We start from the raw sequence: 24,299 nt of genomic DNA, 5'->3' as shown, positions 1-24,299 counted from the left end.
TTTATAGAAGTGACATTCGTTAAGGGTGCTGTTACCTTTACTCTTTCATTCTTAAAAATGACAGACAAAAGACATACTTTTACAACTCAAACGGACTGAAACTAAAATTATCAAAAAATAAAATTAGAGCTGCAAAGGGCATACCATGTAGTATGTGTGAGAAACACACAGTGTGTGGCTGTGGCTGCTGTTGTTTTGTCTTGTTAGCAGGATGCAGATGTAGTTTCACATGTGTTTTTTAGTGAGCCCTGAAGGAACTACAACTACGTACAGCAAATACATGAGGACACACATAGGCATGCACACGCGCACACACACATGCACACACTTCTGTTGCCATCGCTTCAGAGGGCATAATATTGACGCACATCCAGTTCCTGGAGACTTAGCCTTACCCTAACCCTTACCCTAACCTTAAACATTGAGACCCACAATGTGATTTATACAAGCACGCACACACACATACACACATACAAATGTGAAAAGAGACCTGGTGAAAAATGCCCTTTGGCCTTCATTATTCTCAGTAATATAAAATTGTGCTTTGGGTTTCAGTATTAAAGACGAGGCTATCTCAAGGAATCCTAGATTTATAAGCTGAAGATAAGTAAGTGCAGTAAGTGTTCAGTACATTTAATAGAAAATTATTAAAGCCCATTTCGTGTTTGGTAATTTATTTTATAAATCAGTTAACACAAGTACATCACATAAAACATCTGTCCAAAAACATATTTAAAAAAATACTTAATCAAATCATAGAAAACAGTCCATATGCTGTATATAGGAGGAAGAGAGTCATTTAAATTGAAGCTAAATGTGATGAAAGGTGGAATGATTACAATCACTGAAGAAGCAAAATCAAATGAGAAGATACTGATGATACTGTGCTCTGTATTTAGAGGACTTGGTCAATTGGTAACCTACATGGGTTAATCATTGCATTCTGTATTCCTGCTTACTATTTATTCACTGCAGCCAGTGACTCCCCAGACACAGATTCAGGGCTGCAAAATGTCCTCGCCGGAAATGTTTAAATGTCACTACTGCTCGAATTAATACATCATCACAGGTTTAACTTCTCCAAATACTTGGTGATGTTTGGGGAAGAGTATTTATCTCTTTTCATCTTGTGAAGGAACTGACATAGTCATTGTCAATAAATCCCATAAAAAGACCAAAAAAAACCAATGAACTGATCCCACAAACATGCACACAACATGTGCCATAGAGCTCTATTGTCCAAAAACTATTCAAAAAAACATCAGTAAACCACAATGCTGCACCACTGGCATATTTCTTCACTGCCATTAACACCACCCCTGTAGGTTATTTTAAGTCAGTCCCACAAACATAATTCTCCTGCTGTAAATACTCACTTGAACAAATGTGTATTAATCCACAGCTGAAAATAGTTCCGAACAAATGTACTACTTACTCCTGTATGAGTGTCAAGCTGTTTTAGGAAATTATTACGCTGAAGTTGAAATTGAAACAATATGTTTGTGACCTGTTTTAAGAGATTTATGTCTTCAGTAGGAACGACTTGTCAGATAATCAATATTCAAAACTGGGCCGAAGCTCTTATTTGACCAGCCCACCAAACTAATATCAAAGCTCCTGATTCAAATTATGGCAAGCTTTGATGAACATAGAAATACTGATTTTATGGACTTTCAATGTGTGTCTCACTTCTACCACACTCTCATCATGTGATGTGTCTCAGTGCTGCAGCTCAGGTGGTGCTCTGCTCCTCTGTCACACGGTTGGAACAGTAGTCCTGGATACCTGGTGGAGGTGAGAGGAGAGGGACAGTGATAAAATGGTAGTTCTGATGAAGACTTCCAAGGACACAAATGTGCCTCTGTTATCTATGATCTGTGTGAAAGCATGTGGGAGACAAAAGTCACTGGTGAATCATCTATTACACAAACCACATTTGATTCTTCAACTTTAATCTCATGCTGTAAGTTATTGAATTTCGATACAAACCTTCTTCTGCTTTAGGCGACTGGTTCCCATTTGCAAAGTGATCACTTCTTCTTTCATTACATTTAATCAGGAATTGGGGCTTCAAGTAAACCATCACAGTCATCAAAAATAATAAGGGACTTCGATGGAACCCAAAATATGCCTGTTTGTGTGTCTTAACTTCCTTACACAGGAATCTATCATACCCACAATATGATGAAAGAGGGGGTGGGCTGAACAACAGACATGTATGTGTATGCAAACAATGTGTATGGATTTTTGTAATCACTTACTCTGCACAATTCTCCGGTAGACTTCAGCAGCAGGAGAGTCAGGTACTTCATTTAGGAAAGATCTGCCCTCATCGCAGCTCCGTGCTATCCTCGGATCTAAAGGTACCTTCCCTAACAGAGGTAGATTTAGATCCGCACACATTTGCTCGGCACCTCCGCTGGAAGGAGGGAAGATCTGTGATGTGTTCTGTAACAGAGAAGGAAAAATAAAAGTTCTGATCCATACAAGCAATTTCTAAATATTTCAATGTAGATAGATATAATCTTTATTGTCCTTGCAATTAATACTCAGTATCAAATACAACAAAATTATCTGTGGCTCATATGGCTAGTGCTAAAAAAAAAAATACCAACACCAATAAAACCAACACTGTGACTTTAAAAGATATGTATTAATATACTAAAAGGGTTATTAGTAATCTATAATTTGGTAAAATCACCATTTTTTCCACCATGAAAACAATCGTCAATGTCATTTTAATGTCTGTAACAGAAATCACAGTGTAAGGAATGGTTAATAAGGGACAGCAAAGGAACATCAAAGCACAGACAGAGACCAATATATTCTGACTTTTAGTTCCTTGAATGAGTCAAAAACAATACATTTCCCATAATGCAACTCAATAGCATGTTTTGTTAGGCCTTTACTGTCCAGTAAACAGAGGTGTAATGATTCAATCAACTCAAGATTCAGTTCGACACTCGATACAGGGCTCATGGTTCAATACACTGACAATATATCTAAGGATATATTTAATGAGAAACAATGAAAACAAATTGAGATCTTAGAATTCTTATTAATTCCTTCTCAGTGTAAACGGGCAAAACCCCCAGTTTCTTACAGTATTTCCCTTATTGTAAACTAACTTCCAGTTAAATTGTAAAACTAAAATCTTTCTAGCAGTTATTCTCTAATTCTGCTAAGTCTACAGTGCAAAAGCCTACACAATTACGTTTCCATTCAGTACAATAGATTCTTTTTGAATGAAGCGAGTACCGCTGTAACTACTGTCTTTTAGAGCGTTGCATTGAGGGTTGTTTGTAGCCTTATTATGTTGCTAGGCTAGCAAATGTTGTCAATCTATAGTGAGTTTTTTCAGTGTTAATCAGCCTTAAAGGTTTTGGTTAGTTCAGTTTAACCTGCAGTGTGAGTTTGTGAAGGTGCCACAGGGGAAATAAACTCAGTTCACAACGTCTCCCAGCATCTTTACTGTAGAAATGAAATGTGGGGAGAACCTGTTAAACTGCTGCGACTTATAGCTATTACAGACGATGAGCTCTGAAAGATATTATCTGTCAAACAGATAATATCTTTCAACTCCACATCCGAAATTTGTAACACACCCTATAAACCCAATCTAGCACAACCCTGATGACAATCACTACGACATCATCAGGGTTACTATCTCAGACTTGACAAAAATCACTGTAAAGCCACAGAAGACCTTACACAGATTACACTAAGTCAGGTCTTCCCTTGACAAACTGCTCTTCATGTGTAAAAGTGGTGGAGTAGCCCTTTAAGAGTTGAGTTACTGTACATTACAAAGACCTATAGATGCTACAGGTGTCTTTCATCTGTGCATTAGACATAGTTTAGTAAATAAAATTTAAAAATATTTTTTACAATTTTACAGTTTCTAATGTATAAAATGTTCTATGGGAAGGAAACACAAATCTTGGCTGATACGTGCGTTGACAAAATATACTGCATGTGGTTGAGAAAACGTGTGCACTGCATCCTTTTTGTGCAGTCGTTGGCCTGTTGCTCTCTTGCAGCCTGAAGGTGAAGAGAGAGCTGCTGCATGGTGGTAGCTTGTGTTTTACCTTGTCACACTTTTAAATGTCTTGATGGCACAGTGTGACTGAGTACTAAATGTCATAAATCTAAAAATATTTCAACTCACTTGATGTAGCAGTGGTAGCTCTGTGGTCAGGTTGGTTCTGACAGATCTTTCATCTCTTTGCTACATGTGTTCCATGGTTGTTTACAAAGACAGACTCATAATGTGAGTACAGACTCACATTATGTTTGTACAGCATTTTCATGTTTTTTATCCTGTGTTATTGTGATGTGCATGAGCATTACATGAATGTGAATCTGTCAGTGACCTTGCATTTCGGACAGACGAAGCCGCTCATGTTCTCCACCACTCCGATGATCGGCAGCTTGACCTTCTGACAAAACCTGATCTCCTTTCTCACATCCTGCAACGACACCTCCTAAACAGACAGAGAGACAGAGAGAGAGAAAGAAACGGAAATAGAAAGACAGAAAGAGAAAGGCAGAGCAAGAGAGGAGGGTGAGGGAGAGGACATATATGAGAGGAGGTGGGAGAGACAGGGAAGGAAACAAACAGCAGTGAAAAGAGCAAAAGAAAAAAAATATCAGCTTAAATTGTTTTTCCCTCCCTCGCAAATGCTATCAGTGTTCCCTTGAGAAACCAGCTAGCTTAGCTCCTATGTTTGAGTGTTTGAGTATGAAAAAAAAAAAAAACTATTTTAGATCAAGTGCTCAGCATTTCGTCACATAATATCAAACAGGCTGTCCTCTTCCTTCGGGTAATTCCCACCTCTGAGGCATTTAGTTTTGGTTAAGTGAGAGCTGAAGGAATGCGGAAGTGATTCTGATGCTGTCTGACCTCACAGGGCCCAGCTTGATTTAAGGAAATGTTTGCTTAGAATTGAGAGCAGAAACAACTTGAAAAGAAGCGCAAGGCTTTTTATTTAGGGTGTTGCTACCATTTCAATGCTTTTACTGCATTTTGTGTAAACAAATAACTACTCAACATGCTGGGTTATAACTTTATATGATGCCAGGACAGTTCTCTCTATTCAAATACCTCTATGGTCACTGCAACATAGACTTTTATGAGTTTATGATAAAATAGCATCCTCTGTTGGTTGCGCTCCTGAAATAAAAGCAGGCAATCTGACAGTATCAAAGAGCAGCTCCATGACCATGGCTAGCATGATCAATGGGAATCGCTTTATTGCCAACATAATGCCACCTAGATAAGACATGGCTTCAGTGTATCATGTAGAACCTTTCATTTGCTGTATCTGCAACATACTCAGTATTACAATGTTTTTTTTTTTGTTTTTTTTGGTAATTTCTACAACATCTATGCATTGTAGACACTGTTGCAGAACAAGTACTCCCCAGTCTCAGAGGCCTCCCCCCAGCAGAACAATGCTCCCACCACACCACAAACACTGTTCAGAAATGGCTCAAAGAACACAACAAAGAGCTCAAGCCTCCAAACTCCAAACAAGACCCCAATCTGATTGAGCAACACAGGCTTTCACAGCATTGTCAGATGGTCGAGGCTTCCCTCTGATCACTCTCCCATGCAGACCCTGTTTCCCAGCAGACATACAGGTTCTTTCTGAGAGTGTCTGTCGTCCTCTAGATCTTGTTTTGACTCACACAGTTCCCCTTTACTGCCACCTCTTAATACTATTTACAGACAGTGGGCATTTCAGACAAGATGTGTTTTGATGTCTTTTTATAGCCTCACTAATTTTGTAGCATAAGTTAGCCATTTTCAGATCCTCAGACAGTTTGAGACCACGGTGGTTACAAAAGTCAGAAAATTGATTGGCTCTGGAAATATCATCAGCTGACAGCTTCTGATAACAATTTTTGACCTGCCTTACAAGTCCTAATAAGTCAGTTACGGCAAAAGTTCAAAGACTTGATGGAGGTTTCCAAACTTTACGCATGCCAAAATTTCTGTCGAATTTTTTCTGAAATTTCAGTTCTTGAAATATTAATGCCGTAACATTTGAAGAAAGGTTTATCTTTTCAATCATCTGTTTGCTCCAGAGACTGTCTTTACTTCTTTTCACTTCAAAAACCAACTAAATATTTAACAGTCAAAGCAGTGGTCCCACTTTCTGTCAGCCTGCCTCGTATACTTTGTCTTCCCAGAATTACTTTCCATAAACCCCCAGTTATAGTTTATAAACTACTACACTGAGCTACGGGTTTAACATGTAGTTGGAGGGAGGACTGGTGAGAGTTAGAGCAGTGGGGGTGTGAGGGGTTTTCCAGTTGAGATCCCCAGCTCCCTCATCAGATACAACTATAGTGTACGACTAGCTTCTGGTTACTTTTATCTTCTTCTGCTGTGGTTTTTCCTCATTAGTGATGTCATTGCTGAATTTATTCTGGTTTAAACTCTAGACATATGTTGTTTGTTTTTTATTATTATTAGAGACATTCCTTATGTTTAGCAGAGATGCCAAGATGGCGGCAAAACATGATGCAGCTGTAGTAATGTTGCATTTTGAGTAATCAATGTGATTCTTGCTTTTAATCGAACTTGCAGATCTCACTTGCTTGTTGTGGTTTTTTTTTTTTTGCCACCATCACTATCATTATTACTCAAAAAATTACCAGCTAAACCGACAACTCCATGAGGCGTAACTAAAGTACTAATAGTCTTAAAAGTAGACACTGAAGATAATTGAAGGCGGAATTTCCCTTTACAGTTGCTGCGAATGCCAGTAACGTTAATTAATGCAGTAACTGTCATCGGTTTTTTGCTTGAGCATGTGTGCGTGTACCTGGGGTGTGGTGATGATGATGGCTCCGTCAACATGGGTGGAGCTCAGATACTGGACAATTGACAGGTGTTCATCAGAGGTGCCTGGGGGCGTGTCCACAATGAGGTAATCCAGCTCACCCCAGTCAACATCCCTCAGAAACTGCTTAATCATCCCTGATTGGAGACAAACATCACACAGGTTACAACGGGATGACATATGGAAAGAATTAAAGCAATTTTCACTCACTCACTCACACACACACACACACACACACACACACACATACCATTCTTCTTGGGTCCTCTCCAGATCACAGCATCATCTGGACTACTGAGCAGGAAACCAATAGACATGACCGCCAGGTTGTCATCTACATACTGAGTCACGCACACGCATGCATGCGCGCGCACACACACATACATACACACACATAAATATTTATCATAAACATAATAATTTCTTAGAAGACTTAATCATTCAATACTACAGCAGCATTTTTCTGAATTGACTCACCACAGGAGACCAGCCTGAGCCACTCTGGTGAACCTAAACACAAGATAACAGATTACACAGCTACTTGATTTTAAGTTTACTAAAATGGAAAACATAGACACCATACTTTGCACAAATTTATATTTACTAATTATCATGTGTTTACTATCATACATTTTTCCGTAAACTAAGCTTCAACTCACTTGTTCTCCCTCCAAGCCCATGATCCTTGGAATGGATGGACCACAAATATCTACATCCAGCAGGGCAACCTAAAAACAGAGAGAGCAAAAGCAGAAAAAACAAACACTCTTTAGTCTCCAATTCTGTACAAGCAACTCCTGTTGGATGCTGACCTCTTGACATCAGAGAGGAGGAGGAGAGTGACTGACAAAGTTGTATCCACAGTTTTTGTACTACAGCAACTATATATGTAGCTGAACATGGGTTTGCACACAAGTAGTTTTAGCAGAGACATTGTGAGACACATCATCAAGGATGGAATGAGGTAAATATTAAGAGTATGAAAACATGCAGAGGTTACACAGATATGTTCAAACAGCCAGAGTCTATGGTTTACAATAGGCTATTTTCATGTTACGCACAGCAGAGTTATCAGAAGTTAAACAATGTACAATAGTGCTGTTGCTATGTCACTGACTACCTTAGCTAAACTGAAACTTGCAGAGGGTTTAAAATACAGCTGCATCCTGAGTTGGACCTAATCCCTGAGCTAAAAACGAACTGGAGCACAGTTTTACACAGCAGATAAAGGTCCATCTCACTCACTCAACTCAGAGTAATGTCACACATTAATGTTGAACATTAACTTGCAAAACGGTCAATAATGAGACTGATGTCAGCTTTCTAATTTTCCAGCTCAGAGAGCAGCTTACTCAGTGATAAGAATTCATCATACCATACTATAACACCAACAACACAGCCTCCAGTGGTTTTATCAATAAGCTTATAGCCATGTTGCACATTTCATTATCACAAAGAAACTATTTTTTGCTTTCTATCAAAAAAAAAATGAATGTAAACCACATTCGGAATCGGTCTATCTTTCATCTTTCATGCCAACATTACTGTCCTCACAGGACATATACTGGTGGTTGTTAAGAATTGACCGCTTCAGTTTGTCAGACAATCAATAATTCCCTTTCTTGATGTAGATGTGGCATCTTTTATATGTGATCATACAATTTGATTAGTTATTGGAATCCTCAGTTGTACCAAACTTTCTGACCTCAAACCTCTGTTAAACTATGTCTGCAGTGACCTCTAGTGGAATTCTGATGATAACAGCAACTGGGTTTAGCCTGAACCTTAGATATAGCGTGAACCACAGCTTCAAAGAGCACAGCAGGGGTTTAACAGATCATATGACATTGTTCCAGACGTATGTTTAAACTCTTCTTAAACCTTAAAAGAGTTCAGAGTCTAACCAAATAGGTTGCTTTCTGATTGGAATGGCCATAAATGAAAACCAACCTCCTTTGTGCTGTCACTTGCTAAGGCGTGGGCCAGGTGAGCGCTAAAGGTGCTCTTCCCTACTCCTCCTTTTCCAGACAACACGAGGATCTTGTGTTTGACGGTCGACAGCTTCGCTCCTATCTCTGCTATGGCTGAGATGACAGAGAGCGGGGAGGGAGAGGAAGGATGAAGATGTGTGAAGCAGCAGCACAAGACTAGATTCAGATTTAAGTCCACCACTAATCCCACATGTATTTGCTGAATGCATGTAATACATGTCTCAAATCGCCATGATATCAAGACGTGATGACAGTCTTACCAGGGTCGGGGGCCTTGGTGGCTCCAGAAGCACACAGCTTCTGATTGGGGCAGCCCTGACATGACGCTGACTTTCCGGCTTGCTCACTTGTTGTACCTGGACAATCTGAAACGATTAAAAAGAGTAGCATGCTATCAGATACTGATCAGGCATATTTGGCTTAATCAGAATTTCAACTCCTACTGTGCAAAACTCACATAACTTTCTTTTAGATTCTAGAGGAGAGGCTTAAGTTTCCAAATACACTAACATGTCAATCAGAATTTTGGGTAAATATGTATAAAATGTTGCACAAGAAATCTGGAGTATAATACATGAAAAATATGAAGTCTCTATTTACACCCTGTGCAAATATGCTGTAGCTTCAGTTTAGAGATGAATAAGATCATTTCTTATGATCTTATTCATAAGAATAAGATCAGCTGGTTAAAGTGGGAAGCAGCTTGTATTAATAATACAATTTGATAATGCAGAAGAATATGTGACTACATGTGGTGTGCCACTGAAAAACACTAGATGCTGAAAACCGTGTCACAATGACTCAGCAAGATTTCAGATACAGCACTGTGGCATTTAATCAGAAATTCATTCAGTGCTGTTTAACTGGTCCTCTGTATTTATTAGATCCTGTTCAGGCAAAAATGATCAATTGCTGCAATGGCATTAATCCCCTGAAGTTTATCTGATTTCAAGGGTGATAAGAAAAACATTTTAATAAGTGCATCACTGAATGTTATGACTCAATAAGAAGATTGTTTTTTATTTAAAGTAGAAGGTTACAGTTCTGCAGAGCTGAATATTATATCTGATAAAGCTGCCTGGACATAAAAACGCTTAACAATACAGGAGTATTTGAAGTGACGTCAGTGTTGTCAACAGTAACAGAGACGTTTATTTAAAAACACAACGCGGCCTCACAGTGACACTACACTGCAAAATGCCAAACCGTGAAACAACTCTATTATTTAAGAGGTATAAGAAAAAATGAATTGAAGTTTTAAAAACTCACGTTCTGGAGCGTTATCTGGTACGTCTGCCATCTTTCAAGTGCGTGTCCTCCTGTTAAAGCCTTCCCCCTTCGATGGTTCCGGATACGCACAACATGACACTTCTTTGGCGCCGTACAGTACGTGCCTGATTTTCCAAAGATGCTGTGGGAGACATAGGATTGTGTGAAAATGTTCCTTAACAAGAGAACAAACTATAGAAAATTACATGCAAAAATTAAATTGGAACGTTTAGAGAAAAGAAAAAACTGCAGCAGGAGTGGCCACAGTTCAAAGTAAAATAACAGTGCCTTCAACACTATATTAACATCTACACTGCCCAAGTCCTGCACACCATGTGTACGTGACCATGTGAGTAGTATTCCTATTATTTGGAAATATATTAACTGTTGTCTTGAGATACAATTCCAATCTCATAACGACAATTTTTATTTTAATTTTTTTTTTTTTGTTTTTTTTTTAAAGTAAGCTCGTCCCTATAATTACGCAAGGAGTATTCCGTAGTTATTTGTTGAACACATAATCATTATAATTAAACTAAACAAGCAGCGCAAAGTTGATTTATTTCCCCAAAACTCGGGTTACTATTTGAGCTGAAGATTACTAACTGTGCCCACTAGGAAGTGCTGTTGATTCAGTTATGCTAGGAAAAGTTACAGTCACATAGATGCACATAGCAAAAGAATGAGACAGACAGGGAGAAGTGAATTGTATATTGCACAAAATCAAGTTTTATAGAAATTTTTAATTTAAGTTGCTGAAGTGAATAGATATAAACTTATTTTTGAAAGGTTATGCTGATACAAATTATGCTGTAATCAAGTGCATTTTTAAAGCTGCTCTATTTAGCATTTTAATATCATTAATATTTTGAATTTAACATGAGGATATTTCATTACAACTAGTATTTAAAAAAGTAAGGAATTCAGTGATTTAGGAGAATACCAGAGGGCATTTACTGTAAAAAGTACAAAGGGTCATAATTTCCTCAGGAAGCATCAACAGTGCAGTTGGCATGAGTAACACCTTACTGCTGTGTAAACATTTGACATAATTAGACAAGGTCACAGTTCAACAAGGATGCTTTGATTTAAAAAAAAAAAAAGAAGCTAATTTGTTGTACCTTTTCCACTTCTTTTACATTTTCTCAATGATATAACAGATGTGTGAATGTATATATCACGTGGTTTGGGTCTTTGTAGCCCACAGTTGTTTCCATTCAAATACATTGTCCACTTTGTGGACAAGCTGTTTTATTGGCTCATTGTTCTTTTAGGAAAAGGTGATTGGTCAGAGGAGTATCATTCGTCTGGCTTTGCAATCAGAGAACAAAAGGAAGTGTTACATGCATGTGCATGTGTGTGTGTCTGTTTTTGTACACTATGTGTGTCAGTAAAAATATCCTCTGGGCCAATGAAAGTATGTGCAGGTTTCTAAAATGTCTTTGTATGTATGTTTCTTCATAAACTACTCAGCTCTTTACATGTGTATGCTAGTGTATTAAAGTGCTTGTGTGTGTGTGTGTGTGTGTGTGTGTGCGTGTGTGCGTGCGTGCGTGCTTGTGTGTGGGTGTGTGTCTGTGTTTATGAGCACCCTCTCCTCCCCCAACTGTTTGCCCTGTCGAGAGTGTGTAATGTGATATTTTCTTTGTGTTGGCCCATCCATCACTAACTGGCAAACGTATTCACACGAACCATTAACAAGCTTTATTCACTGCTTAGTGCTGTTTTCACATTAATGGTAGGTTGGCTATACACAGTGTATTAAAACTGGACTGAATCTTATTACGTTGTCTGGACACTGATATTAAAATTCCAGTCAGTAAGCGTCCATAAAATATATCTGGTATATCATGGCTGTGTGGGCTTATCCTAGACTGGTAGTTACAAATGACTTATAAATGGACATTGAGTTTCAGATGTTATTGATGCAGAATGACCAAAAAATGAGAAAAGTCCTTGAGTGACAGCTAGGAGAGATAATAATAGACATCAAAAGAGAGATGGGGACAGACAGTGAGACAGACACTTACAAAGACATAAACAGATCAAGCGAGGGTTGCAGCAGCACACTGAGAGAGAGAGAGAGCAAAGATAAGGGTGTCATTAGGTATGTAATTCACCCCTCGAGGCTACATGAAAGTCTGAGCAGACAAAAACAACAGTACAGCTGGAGACTGTAGTTTGCAGGAGTCGTTTGTGAAATGGCTATAATATCCTTCCTCTCTCCCCTTCGCTATTCCTCCCCTGCCTCTCCACACCCTTTAATGGAGGTGCTAAAAAGGTTGAATTAGCTCTTTGAAAATAGAGAGACAGAGAGAGAGGACACTCAAAGATGACATTATCCAGTGTACAATTTTCTGCAAAATCTTCAGACAGCAGAAAAACAAACTATATTTTTCATGTATTTATGAAATTCATTTGACTTTTATTGTGGCAGTAAATGCTCATGTGAATATGCAGAAGAGATTAGTTTAGTATTAAGTAGTTTAGTATTAGTTTTGCAGGTTATTGCATGCTTTGTAGAATACAGGAAAAAAGCAAAAAAATTGACATCCCAACTGATCAAAACAAGATTCTGGTTGAAAAGAAACTAGATTTTCCTCCGAAACTAGCGTGTGTTTGAAGTACTTAACCCTATTTAATGAGGTGTAAACACATGAAAACCCTGCAGGGAGGAGATCAGTGTTGACACCGCAATGTACACACTTTTAAAAAAGTTCCACATTTTGGGAAATACATTTATTTACTTTCTGGCAAAGAGTGAGATGAAAAGATCAAAACCACCATTGTGTTTGCATGGTAAAAATACACAATGAACAAAAGGGGAAACTGTTAGCCTGGTTTTGCCCAAAGGAAACAAAATCCACCTAGCAGCACCTCTAAAGCTCACCAATTAACATAATATATTTTTAAATTGGTACAAAAACTGAAGTGTTCACCATTTTCCAGGAGGCTATGTGTTGAACTATTTCTTAACTTGTTCCAGTCGCCATTATTTCCCTTGAAACTGCTCAAAAAACATATTTTCATCTCTCATCACAAGTCTCACATGAACAAAAAATATGTTAAAATATTCCTTCATTGTATGTGATGCAATATTTTATTCAGAAATAACAGCATTGTAAGACCTCTGTGAGAGCTTTGAGATGACTGCTAATGCTACATGTAAGTGCTCACAATGAAGTTAGCAGTATCATTTTTACCATATTCACTATTGTAGTTTAGTGTGTTAGTATGCTAACATTTGCTAATCAACATCAAATAGACTACAGCTGAGGCTGATGGGAATGTCATTAGCTTTGCAGGTATTTGATCATGAACCAAAACTCTGGAAAGATCAAAATATTGACCTGATGACGGCACAGGATGAAAAGTGAGGGGATAACCAAAGTCATTTGGATTCATCCACTGGGGATCATCAATGTCTGTACAAAATTCTGTGGTAATCCATCTAACATATTTCAGTCTGGACCATCGAGGCAAACTGACCAACAAAGAGACCGACTGACATTGCTGTGGCTAAAAGTGATGTATGTGTAATAAGTACTGAGTATGTGTTCTCCCTAATAAAACAGTGGGTTATACTCATATCATTAAATGTAACTGCTGTGGACATTTCAAATGCCTATTTTGTGAAATTGTGAGTGCACGCAAATGCCTTTAAACGATGACATCACCTGTCAAATCTTTGTGACACACACTCACACACACACACACACACACACACACACACACACACTGTTCAGTTGACTAGATAGCCCATTATGAAGTCAGACACATTCTGTCCATTCAGCAAGTGGTCTACACACACACATACACACACACATACACACACACACACACACACACACACACACAAAGACTAATGGACTCAGGTCAGATTTTGGTCACAGAGTTACTCAGCACAAAAGTTAAGCCTTGGCTGTACAGGCGATCATCACACTGGGAACAATGCCACACACACACACACACACACACACACCAGTCTTAACATAACTCACGCTTTTTCTATAAAGATTAACAGAGGGGAGTTTGTGTGTGTGCATGCGTGCGTGTATGTGTGTAGGGTGTGGCAGGGCAGGGATGTCACACAACTGAGGAGGAAAGAGGAAGTAGGTCGTTTATGGAAAAAAGATGGGTGTGATCAGGATACACTGCTGTTAATGAGCTGCATGTGAAAAAAAAAAAGAAGTCCAGTTGGAAACAACATGTCTGTGGATTTTTATTAGATTTCATAAATCATTCACCCTTCTCTTTATGTCTTTCATAGATCATAAATATAAAACAAACTGTCCCTGAATTTTAATTGGAAATTTTAATGGAATGAACCTGTTAAACTGCTGTTATATTTCAGAGATCCAGTGAAACAAACCTGCTATGATCCCATACAGTATACATACAATTATACTACCATCAGTTATACAGTAACTTTGTTCACCACCTTTCAAATGTCACTCAGGTATCTCAGACATGTACAATATGTTCCAGGTTCTTTACAAACATGGTAAAAGAAATAAACATCTAATCTCCACTGTGCGTCTCAGTCCTCCAGGTACAGTCCTGAGCTTGTCTGAGGCTGTGTTCAGACACAGAACTGCCCTCAAGAAAAACAAGGAAAGGGACTGCCTTGGTGCAGGTGTGTAGAGGGTATAGTAACATGAATGTGCGGTTAGACATATTTGTCTGAAATCTGTTTCTTTGAGATTGTCCAACAGTTAATGCTGGCTTCCTTTAACCATGACAACAATTGTTCCTTAACATTAACCAGATGTTTCTTATTCTAAGGTCTCCTCACCTTAACTAAGAAGTCATTTTAACCCCAACCATGATTTTTCCCTAACCAAGCTTCCAACATGCTTCTGCAACAAGTAATATGAACTAATATAATTATGAACAATGTATTTTTTCATTTAGTTCCTAGGAGTTGTTTGGATGAGCCCTCTTCAGCAGCACCCTGCTAAATGCAGAAGTCAGTGAGAGTCAGGGTGCCCTGGTGGTTAGAGTCACTACCTCAAAAGCACAATGACAGAATCTCATTTCTACCAGATCTGTGTGGTTTTGGTTCCTCCTCCATCGTTCTTCTGTCTCAGTTACTCCCCTCTTCCCTCCATCCTCCTCCCTCAATTCCCCTCCCTCTCTCCTCCCTTCCTCCCTCTCTTATGAAATTCTCAGCTGCTACGGTCAGGTCGGGTCATCCCCTCGGAGACAGTTTTAACTTTTATTTTTATTTCTTAACTGCACCTTGTTGGCCCACATTCCAGTGTCTGATCACACAGTACAGTATGTGTGTGTCTATAGAAAGTGACAGAGATTTTGACATTTGTGTTTGACATTTTCATTTATTGCCTATGTCACATCATATAAGACTCTTTTGCCTTTGTTTAAAGTTCCATCTACACTCCAGAAACAGGAATGTTTGTTATTCTGTCTGCACTTAACGAAAATGCAAAATTACACAAACCCACATGCATTAAACACAGTCTATGCAAAATCAATACTCACCATTATAAGGAGCACATTGTGTGTGTGTGTGTGTGTGTGTGTGTGGACACACCCTGAATGATAACACATGCAAATCTATATTAGTCACCTAACTAGATCATACTTAATTTTGGTTGTTTGTTTTTGTTCACATTCCCTCTGAGAAAAACTGTTCCTGTTAAAATGCTAAATGGAAGCATCTTTACAATAGTGTACAAGTACATACTCATGCAGCCAAAGTGGAAAAGGAATTTCAGATGCTTCTTGCAGTTATTCTGGTAAGGCTGCAGCCAAAGGAATCCCAAACATCAACTCTATCTTCATACCTCCATCCCCCAGCCTCCATCTCACCATCCCGCAACTCGGACCGGTGACCACATACAGCTCCCTGCTCCCAGAACTGAACTAATCAAACAGCCTCCCTTCACCCTAAAACCAGAGCTAACTCTGCAGGACTGCAGCATTCATTTAAATTTTGTGGATTAGCATTTTTAACATCTGGCAGACGCTCCCACTGTGGTTTGGTGTTCATAATTAAGACAACACCAGTAAGTGAGATTTTTGAGCGGTGCTTGCTTTGATGTTGTTTTGATGTAGATGACAATTTTAGTCTGGGGAAAGCATCCTTACATGACCTCTGACCTGCAACAACCTTCACACTACCAACATCCTCAGTCACAATGCTGAGGGCAGGAAATCTTGTGTACATGTGAACAAACGCACACACACAATCTGAAGAGGTCAGGGGTCATTAGAGAGGACAGGTCATATGTTGGCTGACGAGTGGCCGGGCGGTGTCTCAGCTGTCCTGACTCACTGCCTGAACAGAATAACCCCAAAATAACTATTGTTATCTCTCTGTCTGGCTTTATTAAGGGTGTGTGTGTGTGTGTGTGTGTGTGTGTGTGTGTGTGTGTGTGTGTCTGAACTCAACGGTTGGGGGGTGCAGCTGGGATGACAATGAAAATATCTTGGTTCCAAGGAAGGGAAGCCAGTTGTGTGTGTGCGTGTCCTCGCATGTCAGAGTGTTTATGTAAAGGAAGGAAGATTAGCTTGGCTGGCAGCCCATTTCTGGTCACACAGTGTTAGATAGCAGTGTCTTCCTCTGCATTTGAGCACACATAGACAGTGGTTTTAAACTTGCAAGACAGGAGAAAAACCTACACTGCATTTCCTACCATAGAATTGAAAATACAACATCTGCTGTACAGTGAATATAAATATACATAATCACAAGGAGCCGATTCTTGTTGCAAAGAAAGGCTGTTTATTCTTTTTTTTTTAAGTGGACAATTTGATGCTGAGGAGAGAGTTTCTAAACCTTATGTTCTATATATCCCTATAAATATAGGAATATATTGTAAGTTATTCAGATGTTGAAATTCAACATAAACAAGCCTGGAATAAACTGAGTGCATTAATAGCACAAAGGCACTAAATCAAATGAATAAGGTTAATAATAATAAATATCTTTCAAAACTGGGTTTAAAGGAATAGTTCAACATTCTGGAAAATATATTTATTCATTACTAAGACCAATGGACCAATGCCACTCTCATGTTGGGCTGTTTCTTGGCCGGCTGTAATGAGTCCCTGAAAGAAATAGAAACAGTTGAGCACTTGAGCACAGGCTATTTATTCATTTTCTTCTTGCCAGGAGCTGGTGGAAGTTATGGTTGCTTGCCAAGCGCTTCAGCTATTGTTATGTTTACAATACCAAAGGTTATAAGTAGTGTTACTTCTTCAGGGTAGTCTGGACACAACAGCGAGTTGCTATCGGAAAGTGATGAGACAGGCTGGCCAGGGCTAGCTGGTTAGCGTGCTGACTTCAGTAAAAGAAAAGAGGCAAAATAAAACATTGCCGTTGAAGACAGATTTTGGTGTGTAAAGGAATGAAGCTTGATACTGAACTTGGAACATTTCTTCTAGACTGGAAAGTAAACAGCTCTTAATGCTAACATTGGCTATGTCATGATAGCAAAAACTTACAAATGACTCCTTTAGATCTCACTAAATCTCATAGCATGTTAATTAGTGAACTCTTGAGTTGCTGGTACACAGATTTGAATTTCTCTGATGAGCCTCATGCTTTCCAGGCAATGCTAAGCTAACTGGCTGCTGGCCGTCACTATGTGGTAGTGGTTACCTAAACATGTACGTCTGATACTTTTAAATAGTCAGTGGACATCACCATATCTTGTGCCAGAACTGTGGCAATAGCAATTCTTACAATATGTTGATGAAAACAAATGTGACACACATAAATGGTTCAATCCATCTTGATCTAAAAATATTTGGTTTAATCAGAAGCTAATGATAATTTGATTAAACTGTGTGGGTTTGTTTAAGTGGGTGTGCATGTGTTTGTGTGTTCATCAGCTGGGAGAGAAAGTGCTGATAAACCGTGGTGACTGTGTAAATTACAGATCCTTAATGGTGGCCTTCTTATCAGTGTAATACTTGTTCCAGTGGTCATTTCCTTGTTGACTTGTGGGGTTTGGGTGGCTCTGCCCTTTCTGTTTGTGTGCGTGTGGGTGTTTACAAAGGAATAAACCCTGATAATGCCATGCTTATGACCTAAATCTTGCAGTCACTCCCATTTTCTTTACTTTCTCAATTTTCAACTGTTTTTTTTTTTTTTTTCCAGTGTGCTTTTATTGGCTGTTTCCAATGTCCAACATTGCCTCCTGTGGCCAGGTGTTTAAGCAAATGAATGAAATTATGGGGATGCAAATGCAATGGAAAGTAGCATGTGTTTGAGCGGCTGTATGTGTGTGATCTTTTGTCTTTGCTAGACTGGTCTGTTTACACACATGCACAGACACACACACATTCGGGCTAGGATTGGAGGTGGAGAAAAAGAGAAAGAAAAGGCAGAAGCAAAAGCAGTGAAGGTTGTGTAGCAGCTGAATTTGTTACTTCTTTCTGTTTGCTCATTATAACCTTGTGTCTCCCTCAGGCTGTTGATGCAAACACGGATGTGTTCCTAGTCAACTTAGTTACATGGTTAAATATGACAAGTATCATTTCAGCTTTTTTTTTTCTGAGACAGCACCCACCCTTAAAGTACCCAATCTTTAGGTCATGTGTTCCTCTTTTCATTTTGGCTAACAACTCACATTCAGACAGCCACCAAAACTGGATCTCCAAAGTGGATACATTTGAAAAATGTCTTGTATTGTCATGTGCAGGGGAAACCCTCTTGTGCGACTGCACTCTAGTATTTATGACCGCCCATTTAGCCACTCTTTCATACTCATGCAGCTAAAAAAGGAAGAAGAGACTGAACATATTTGAAATCATTTTACGTCTTGCAGTGAGAATGGAAAACTTTCAGAAAATCTTTTTTTGATGTTATCAGTGTGAACGCTCCCTGAGTCTAACCACAACCCCACCTCTCAATAGGAGAGGAAGGGAAGGAGGATTGAGCTGCAGAAAACATTTTGACCGCCAGCATTGTTCCATAATCACATCTTTCTGACTTGGTCACTATCTCTGTTTCTTTCTCTCTGTATAATTTTCTGTTCATGTTTTCCTCTCCAGTAATAATGCTTCCATCCTCCACTATCTTCTATCACATGTCTTTGTGTAGTTTTTTTTTCCTGTGCTGTTCAATCTGCCTCCTGCCGATTGCCTACAGTAGCGGGGGGCCTTGAGCGGACACACACTCACACACACGCACACACATACGTATGCTGTGAGAAACAGGAACAGGAGAGGTGGGGGGTGCTTCCTGTCTGGCTGTGGAGCTGTGTGTGTGTTTTCATGTGTGTGTGTTTCTGGCGTACATCCACGTGGTAGAGGTGCCACAGAAGGAGAGACGGTGGGGAGGTTTTAGTTTTAATGGTCACACAGGAGGCACCGCTGTAGATGAAAGAAGCAGCAACAGCAGACTCCAGTCAGTGTTTGTAAAAAGTTTCATGAAAATACATTTGTTTGTCTTTTCAAACTCTGGAGCAATTGCATGTTAAAGGCGAGAAGAATGACTTAAATGTGCATGTTTTATATCTTGAAATGACTATCAATTCATATACTATTTGCAAATCAGATTTAATCTCCCACTTTTTATCTGCTGCTGCTCTACCCAGGACATCACTTCAAGATGACACAAGATGAACTGTAAACTCTGTCGCACTAACGTATTACCATTACATTCAAGTCACAGAGCTCTGCATCCAGTTGTCTGAAAAATAAATACCAGGCAATGGTTAAAAAAACAACAAAGTCTGGAAAACATTTACCACCATTCTAAAAGCAGCCAGAAATGACACATGTCCTTGCTCTTTTTGTAAAACACAACCTAATGTTAATGCATTAACTGATGATGAAGTTTTTCATTTTGGTTCACATTGTACAACTTGTTTGGATATGGAAAAAAACAGAAACAACTTAGGAGATGGGTGAAAAATCTTTTTTGTTGGACAACGCACAGAAAAAAAAAAAAAATCATCCAGATGATTAGATAGGTGTAAAACCATGCACTCATCTCTGTGACAACACGAGATACATGAACTGGGACTAAGGTAAGAGGACTGTCTGTTATAGCCAATTACCATCCATAACCATAATATTTTAGAGATGTGCTGTTCACAGCACTACATTTGTCTGCTGTTGTTGTCTGTAGCTCTTACGTTGTTATATCTCTCTAATATGCAGGATAATGTAGGATGCAGGATAATCCTGGAAGTAAGCGTTTTGCATAATAAGCACTTTTCTCTGGTGATACTGTTTTGGTACACTAGGAGTTATGGAGTATTTTATTACTTAGACAAAGGTTTTGAAGATTTCATCCGCCACTGATAATGTTTGATGTGTGCATGTAGATTTGCAGCAGTGTGGCCTCCTCCACTTATATTGCACAATACTCTTTACTTCTGGGTAATATACCGCAGAAATGGGAAAACATAAACACATTTCATAACTTGGGCTGGGTCTGTCTTGCTTCTGAGACTTTTTTTAATCAGAAGATTCTACATGCTACAGTATAGATTCTACCACAGTGGCCATGGTCATATGCGTTATGGCCAACAATACCAGAAATGATAAATGCACCATGTTTGTAATTACTTAATTGCAAATGAAGCCTTCTAGTCTTCTCTTCATCTACTGATAAGAGAACGACTCCCACTCACCCTGTTTGAAAGAGACAAAAGCATGGAGTGAGAACATTCAGAATATATGCACAGGAATTCTTAATGTATGACTTTATGTTGATGAAGGATTACAGAGAATAAAGTGTGGCTCATCTCTAAAGGAATGTCTTAAATGTGAAAACTACACACATAGAATAGCACAAGGTGGTAATGATCTATTCCTGCCCTCTGGTGAGATAATACACTGTCCTACAAAGTCTTATTATAGGGTTATAGGGTGGTGATGTGCAAACCTTATTGTTTCCACCTATAGGTCTGTAACAATAGCAGGTAACTGATATGTGTTGACAGTGACGTACAATGTGTGTGTGTATGTTTGTGAGAGCAGGTCTCTAGTGTTTGCAGTGTGTTAACCTGTGTGGTGAACACCTGACACCTGGCAGAGAGGTTAAACCTGTTCCCACCACTCCTGTGTGGTTGGGGGGGGGGGGGGTATTTGTGCGTAAGTGTATTTGGGTGAGAGTGGCGGTACGGGGGTCAGTTGCCTGAGGAGCTGGGGATGAAGGGATTGCTTTGTTGTTTAAACAGGCGCGAGCTGTGGGCCTACGTGTGTGTGTGTGTGTGTGATGTTGAAATGTACAACAAGCATGGAGCAGGCTGACACACAGGTGACAGACAAAATAGAGTAAAACACACACCAACAGTGGTGCAAGGATATATAGTTTTACAGCGCTATTTTCCAAAACACTCATATAAATCTAGGATCTGGTTTTAATTGTGTTTTAAATTTTGAAATATCACCTCCCAGGAAAGTTAATCTTATAATACTGTGCCAATTAACGCATTTACTACTTGTTGGGTGTAGGAAACACTGATACACATACAAAAACATATAAATAGGAGACAGAAAAGGTGTGTTTGGGTGTGTGTGAGCACACACTTGTCACTGTCTATCAGCAAGGAATCTGATGGGGTGGGGGGGCAGTCATGAGAAAGAGAATCCATTGTATTAAGTGTTAACAATGTGGTGTCATCAGCTCAACATACAGATTCCCTCCATTCCTCTCCTGCCTGCACAACACATAATGTGTGTGCATATATTACGTGAAACTTCTAGTGGACATATATGTGTGTGTGCACGCTGCATGTGCACAAATGTGGATGCGTGCAAACATTCTGAGAGCAAATTGTGGTCTAACGAGAATTTTTGGCCATGGTAACCTGCTGTTTGTACACAGCAACAGGAGCGGGGGGTGTCCTGGGGCTTTAAAAGAATCCTAATAACCTTCTCTCCTGCTGTCTGCCATAAGAACACATATACATGGTGGGGTTGAGCAGAATCAAAGTAATTGCTTTTTTAAATCAAGTGTGAACTGTTCTCTGGACATTAAGTTGGGTGTAGTGCTCTTTTTCAGGACCATTTATCCATTTTTGTTTCATTTTCCCCTACTTTTAAAAAATTATGGGACTTGAACAAGGTGATCCAATGCTATCTCCCTGCTTCACTACAAATGTAAAGAGTTTAGGTTTTAAAGTCAGCCTGTTGACATCAGGATGAACCATTCACACTCACTCTCTGTGGCAGTTATCCGTGGTGCCTGCCAGGGAAATGCAAAGAATTATGTGCTGCATAAGCCTTGACAATGCCCTCTTCATTAACTCATGCCAGTTGTAACTAACCATTTCAGTATGACCCTGCAGAAGAATCCTATCCAGTCACAGCGGTGAGCTCGGACCACCAAGCACAGAGGACAAAGAGCCTGACGTTCTGAGGTCACAGTGTAAACTTAGTCAGGTATAAAACTGGTCACAGCAACACTTTTGCATGTTAAACAATTGTCAAAGCTTCAGTTATCAATTATTTGCGAATGGTAAGCCTAGATGGGAGAGTTATTTGTCGACTCAGCCCCAGAGCTTATATGCCTTTAGAGAAAGGTGTGGTAATGTATAAACAAGGGCTTTTTACACCCTCAGCTGTAAATTTATACAAACATTCATGCAGTGACATGGGGACAATACAAAAAATAATAACCTGAGAATTACTCAGTTGGAACAAAGTGTTCTTATTGCTAGCAGGAGAGGGATCATGATCAGACTGTCTTCATATTCAAAAGTATGACCCCCAAAAGACACCACACCCCTACCCAAAAGTTTGGTTGATCCCACTGAGATAAACATTTTAATTTATAAGAACAGTTTGCCATTTTCAGAAATATGCTTTCTTGCCAAGAGTTAGATAAGAGAATTGGTACCACTCAATCCAATCAATGTGAGACTGCAGTCGGTTATCTTAGCATAGAGAAGAGAAACAGGGCCAAACAGCTGGCCTGACTTTCTCTAAAGGTAACAACTGCATGCCAACACCTTTAAAGCACACGCATTATTTCTGTATAAAAGTGAAACACAGTTTTACGAGGAGTTTGTGCACGCCCATTATCTGCCTAGCTCAGGGGATTCAGTCTTCTTATCTAATTCTGGACAAAGAAGCAAATATGTGTATTTCCTAAAATGTCAAAATGTTGTAAAAGAAAAAAGTAAAAACAGTCAAAAACCACACAGATCATACACGGCACATAAAATATAAATTGTGATGTCTAAGGGATGAGGCCAAAAGCACAAGCACTGGAGTGTTTGTAAAGTCTGGAGCACTCGAGCAATCTCTGACCAAATATGCTCTTGTGTGTAAAATGACTGTAGCAACCGCCATAAAGAAAATTTAGTGCAACAGCTGGTGTGGTGCCTGACAGAGAGAGGACCGAGGGAGGAACTCGCAGAAGAGCAGGGAAATGGAAGGAGAAGAGGGACAGTAATTGTCTTTCTCCAGTATGTTGATTGTTCTGACCTTTTCATGAATGCTTTGTGTTCTAGACATGTAAATAAACCATGTGGCGTCCAAGAAGTGATGTGCAGCCCAAAAACATTATCAGCAAAACGTCTCAGTGCTGCCCATCCTGTGCAGAAACAGCTGTGAATAAGGAGCATCCCCAGGTGAATAAGAAGAGGATGGAATACAAATAGAAGAGTCAAGGGTCATACAAACACAGGAAAGTAACTACTCCAACTCTTTGACCTGTGATATGACAGGAAATGTTCTTTTAGAAAAATGCCTAGACTCCAGCAGGAAATGATGAGTAAAATACCACTAGCGCAAAGCAAATAGTGTGAGATGTTTTTTTTTTATAATGATGACAAATATGTACATATTCATAATTCATTTCTCTTTTATACACATTTCCTACCTTGCTCAACTCCTGTCCCCATTTTCAGCATTTGTTCCATTCTTCATTCCATCCACTTCTTGACTTTTCATCCCTTTTTATCTTTTTAATTTCCTTTTGTCTCCCCCTCCGTCTGACCTCTGCCGTTTGTTTTCTTTTCTCCCTTTCAGACTGTCTGCCATGTGAGGAAACAGACTTTCAAACCTCCACCTCTGACTCTCATAATGATTTTTTTATAGACACTTTTCCCGCCGAGCTTTACACCAATCTTCTCATGGGTCACTTCTACACACACACACACACACGCACGCACGAACACACACTCACACACGTTTGTACCTCTATTTTTGTGAGGACACTCACTGACATAACGCATTCCCTAGCTCATACCCTAAC

General features: G+C 39.3%; 1 protein-coding gene across 1 annotated transcript; it reads right to left on the bottom strand.

The window, feature by feature from the left end:
* Nucleotides 1–657: 657 nt before the first annotated feature.
* nubp1 (nucleotide binding protein 1 (MinD homolog, E. coli)) lies at nt 658–24,097 on the bottom strand. Its single transcript, XM_018672855.2, has 11 exons — nt 23,925–24,097; nt 10,112–10,253; nt 9,103–9,207; nt 8,802–8,935; nt 7,511–7,579; nt 7,329–7,361; nt 7,102–7,192; nt 6,834–6,988; nt 4,374–4,484; nt 2,262–2,448; nt 658–1,785 (listed from the first exon to the last, which is right to left on the bottom strand). Exons 2-11 carry the CDS (start codon nt 10,140–10,142, stop codon nt 1,733–1,735), a joined length of 969 nt encoding a protein of 322 aa, XP_018528371.1. The 5' UTR covers nt 10,143–10,253; nt 23,925–24,097; the 3' UTR covers nt 658–1,732.
* Nucleotides 24,098–24,299: the final 202 nt, after the last annotated feature.

The sequence above is a fragment of the Lates calcarifer genome, linkage group LG11, assembly GCF_001640805.2.
Source record: "Lates calcarifer isolate ASB-BC8 linkage group LG11, TLL_Latcal_v3, whole genome shotgun sequence".
NCBI classification, from domain to species: Eukaryota; Metazoa; Chordata; class Actinopteri; family Centropomidae; genus Lates; species Lates calcarifer.
Note: the sequence above shows the minus strand (reverse complement) of the source record. Positions and strands in the feature narration are given on the sequence as shown.

Bases quoted from the DNA above. Each gene is read 5' to 3' on its own strand.
- nubp1 (XM_018672855.2), bottom strand. From the start codon at position 10,142: ATGGCAGACGTACCAGATAACGCTCCAGAAC. The intron at 9,208-10,111 runs GTGAGTTTTTAA...TAATCGTTTCAG, and splicing joins ACCAGATAACGCTCCAGAAC to ATTGTCCAGGTACAACAAGT. The intron at 8,936-9,102 runs GTAAGACTGTCA...CTGTCATCTCAG, and splicing joins CACCAAGGCCCCCGACCCTG to CCATAGCAGAGATAGGAGCG.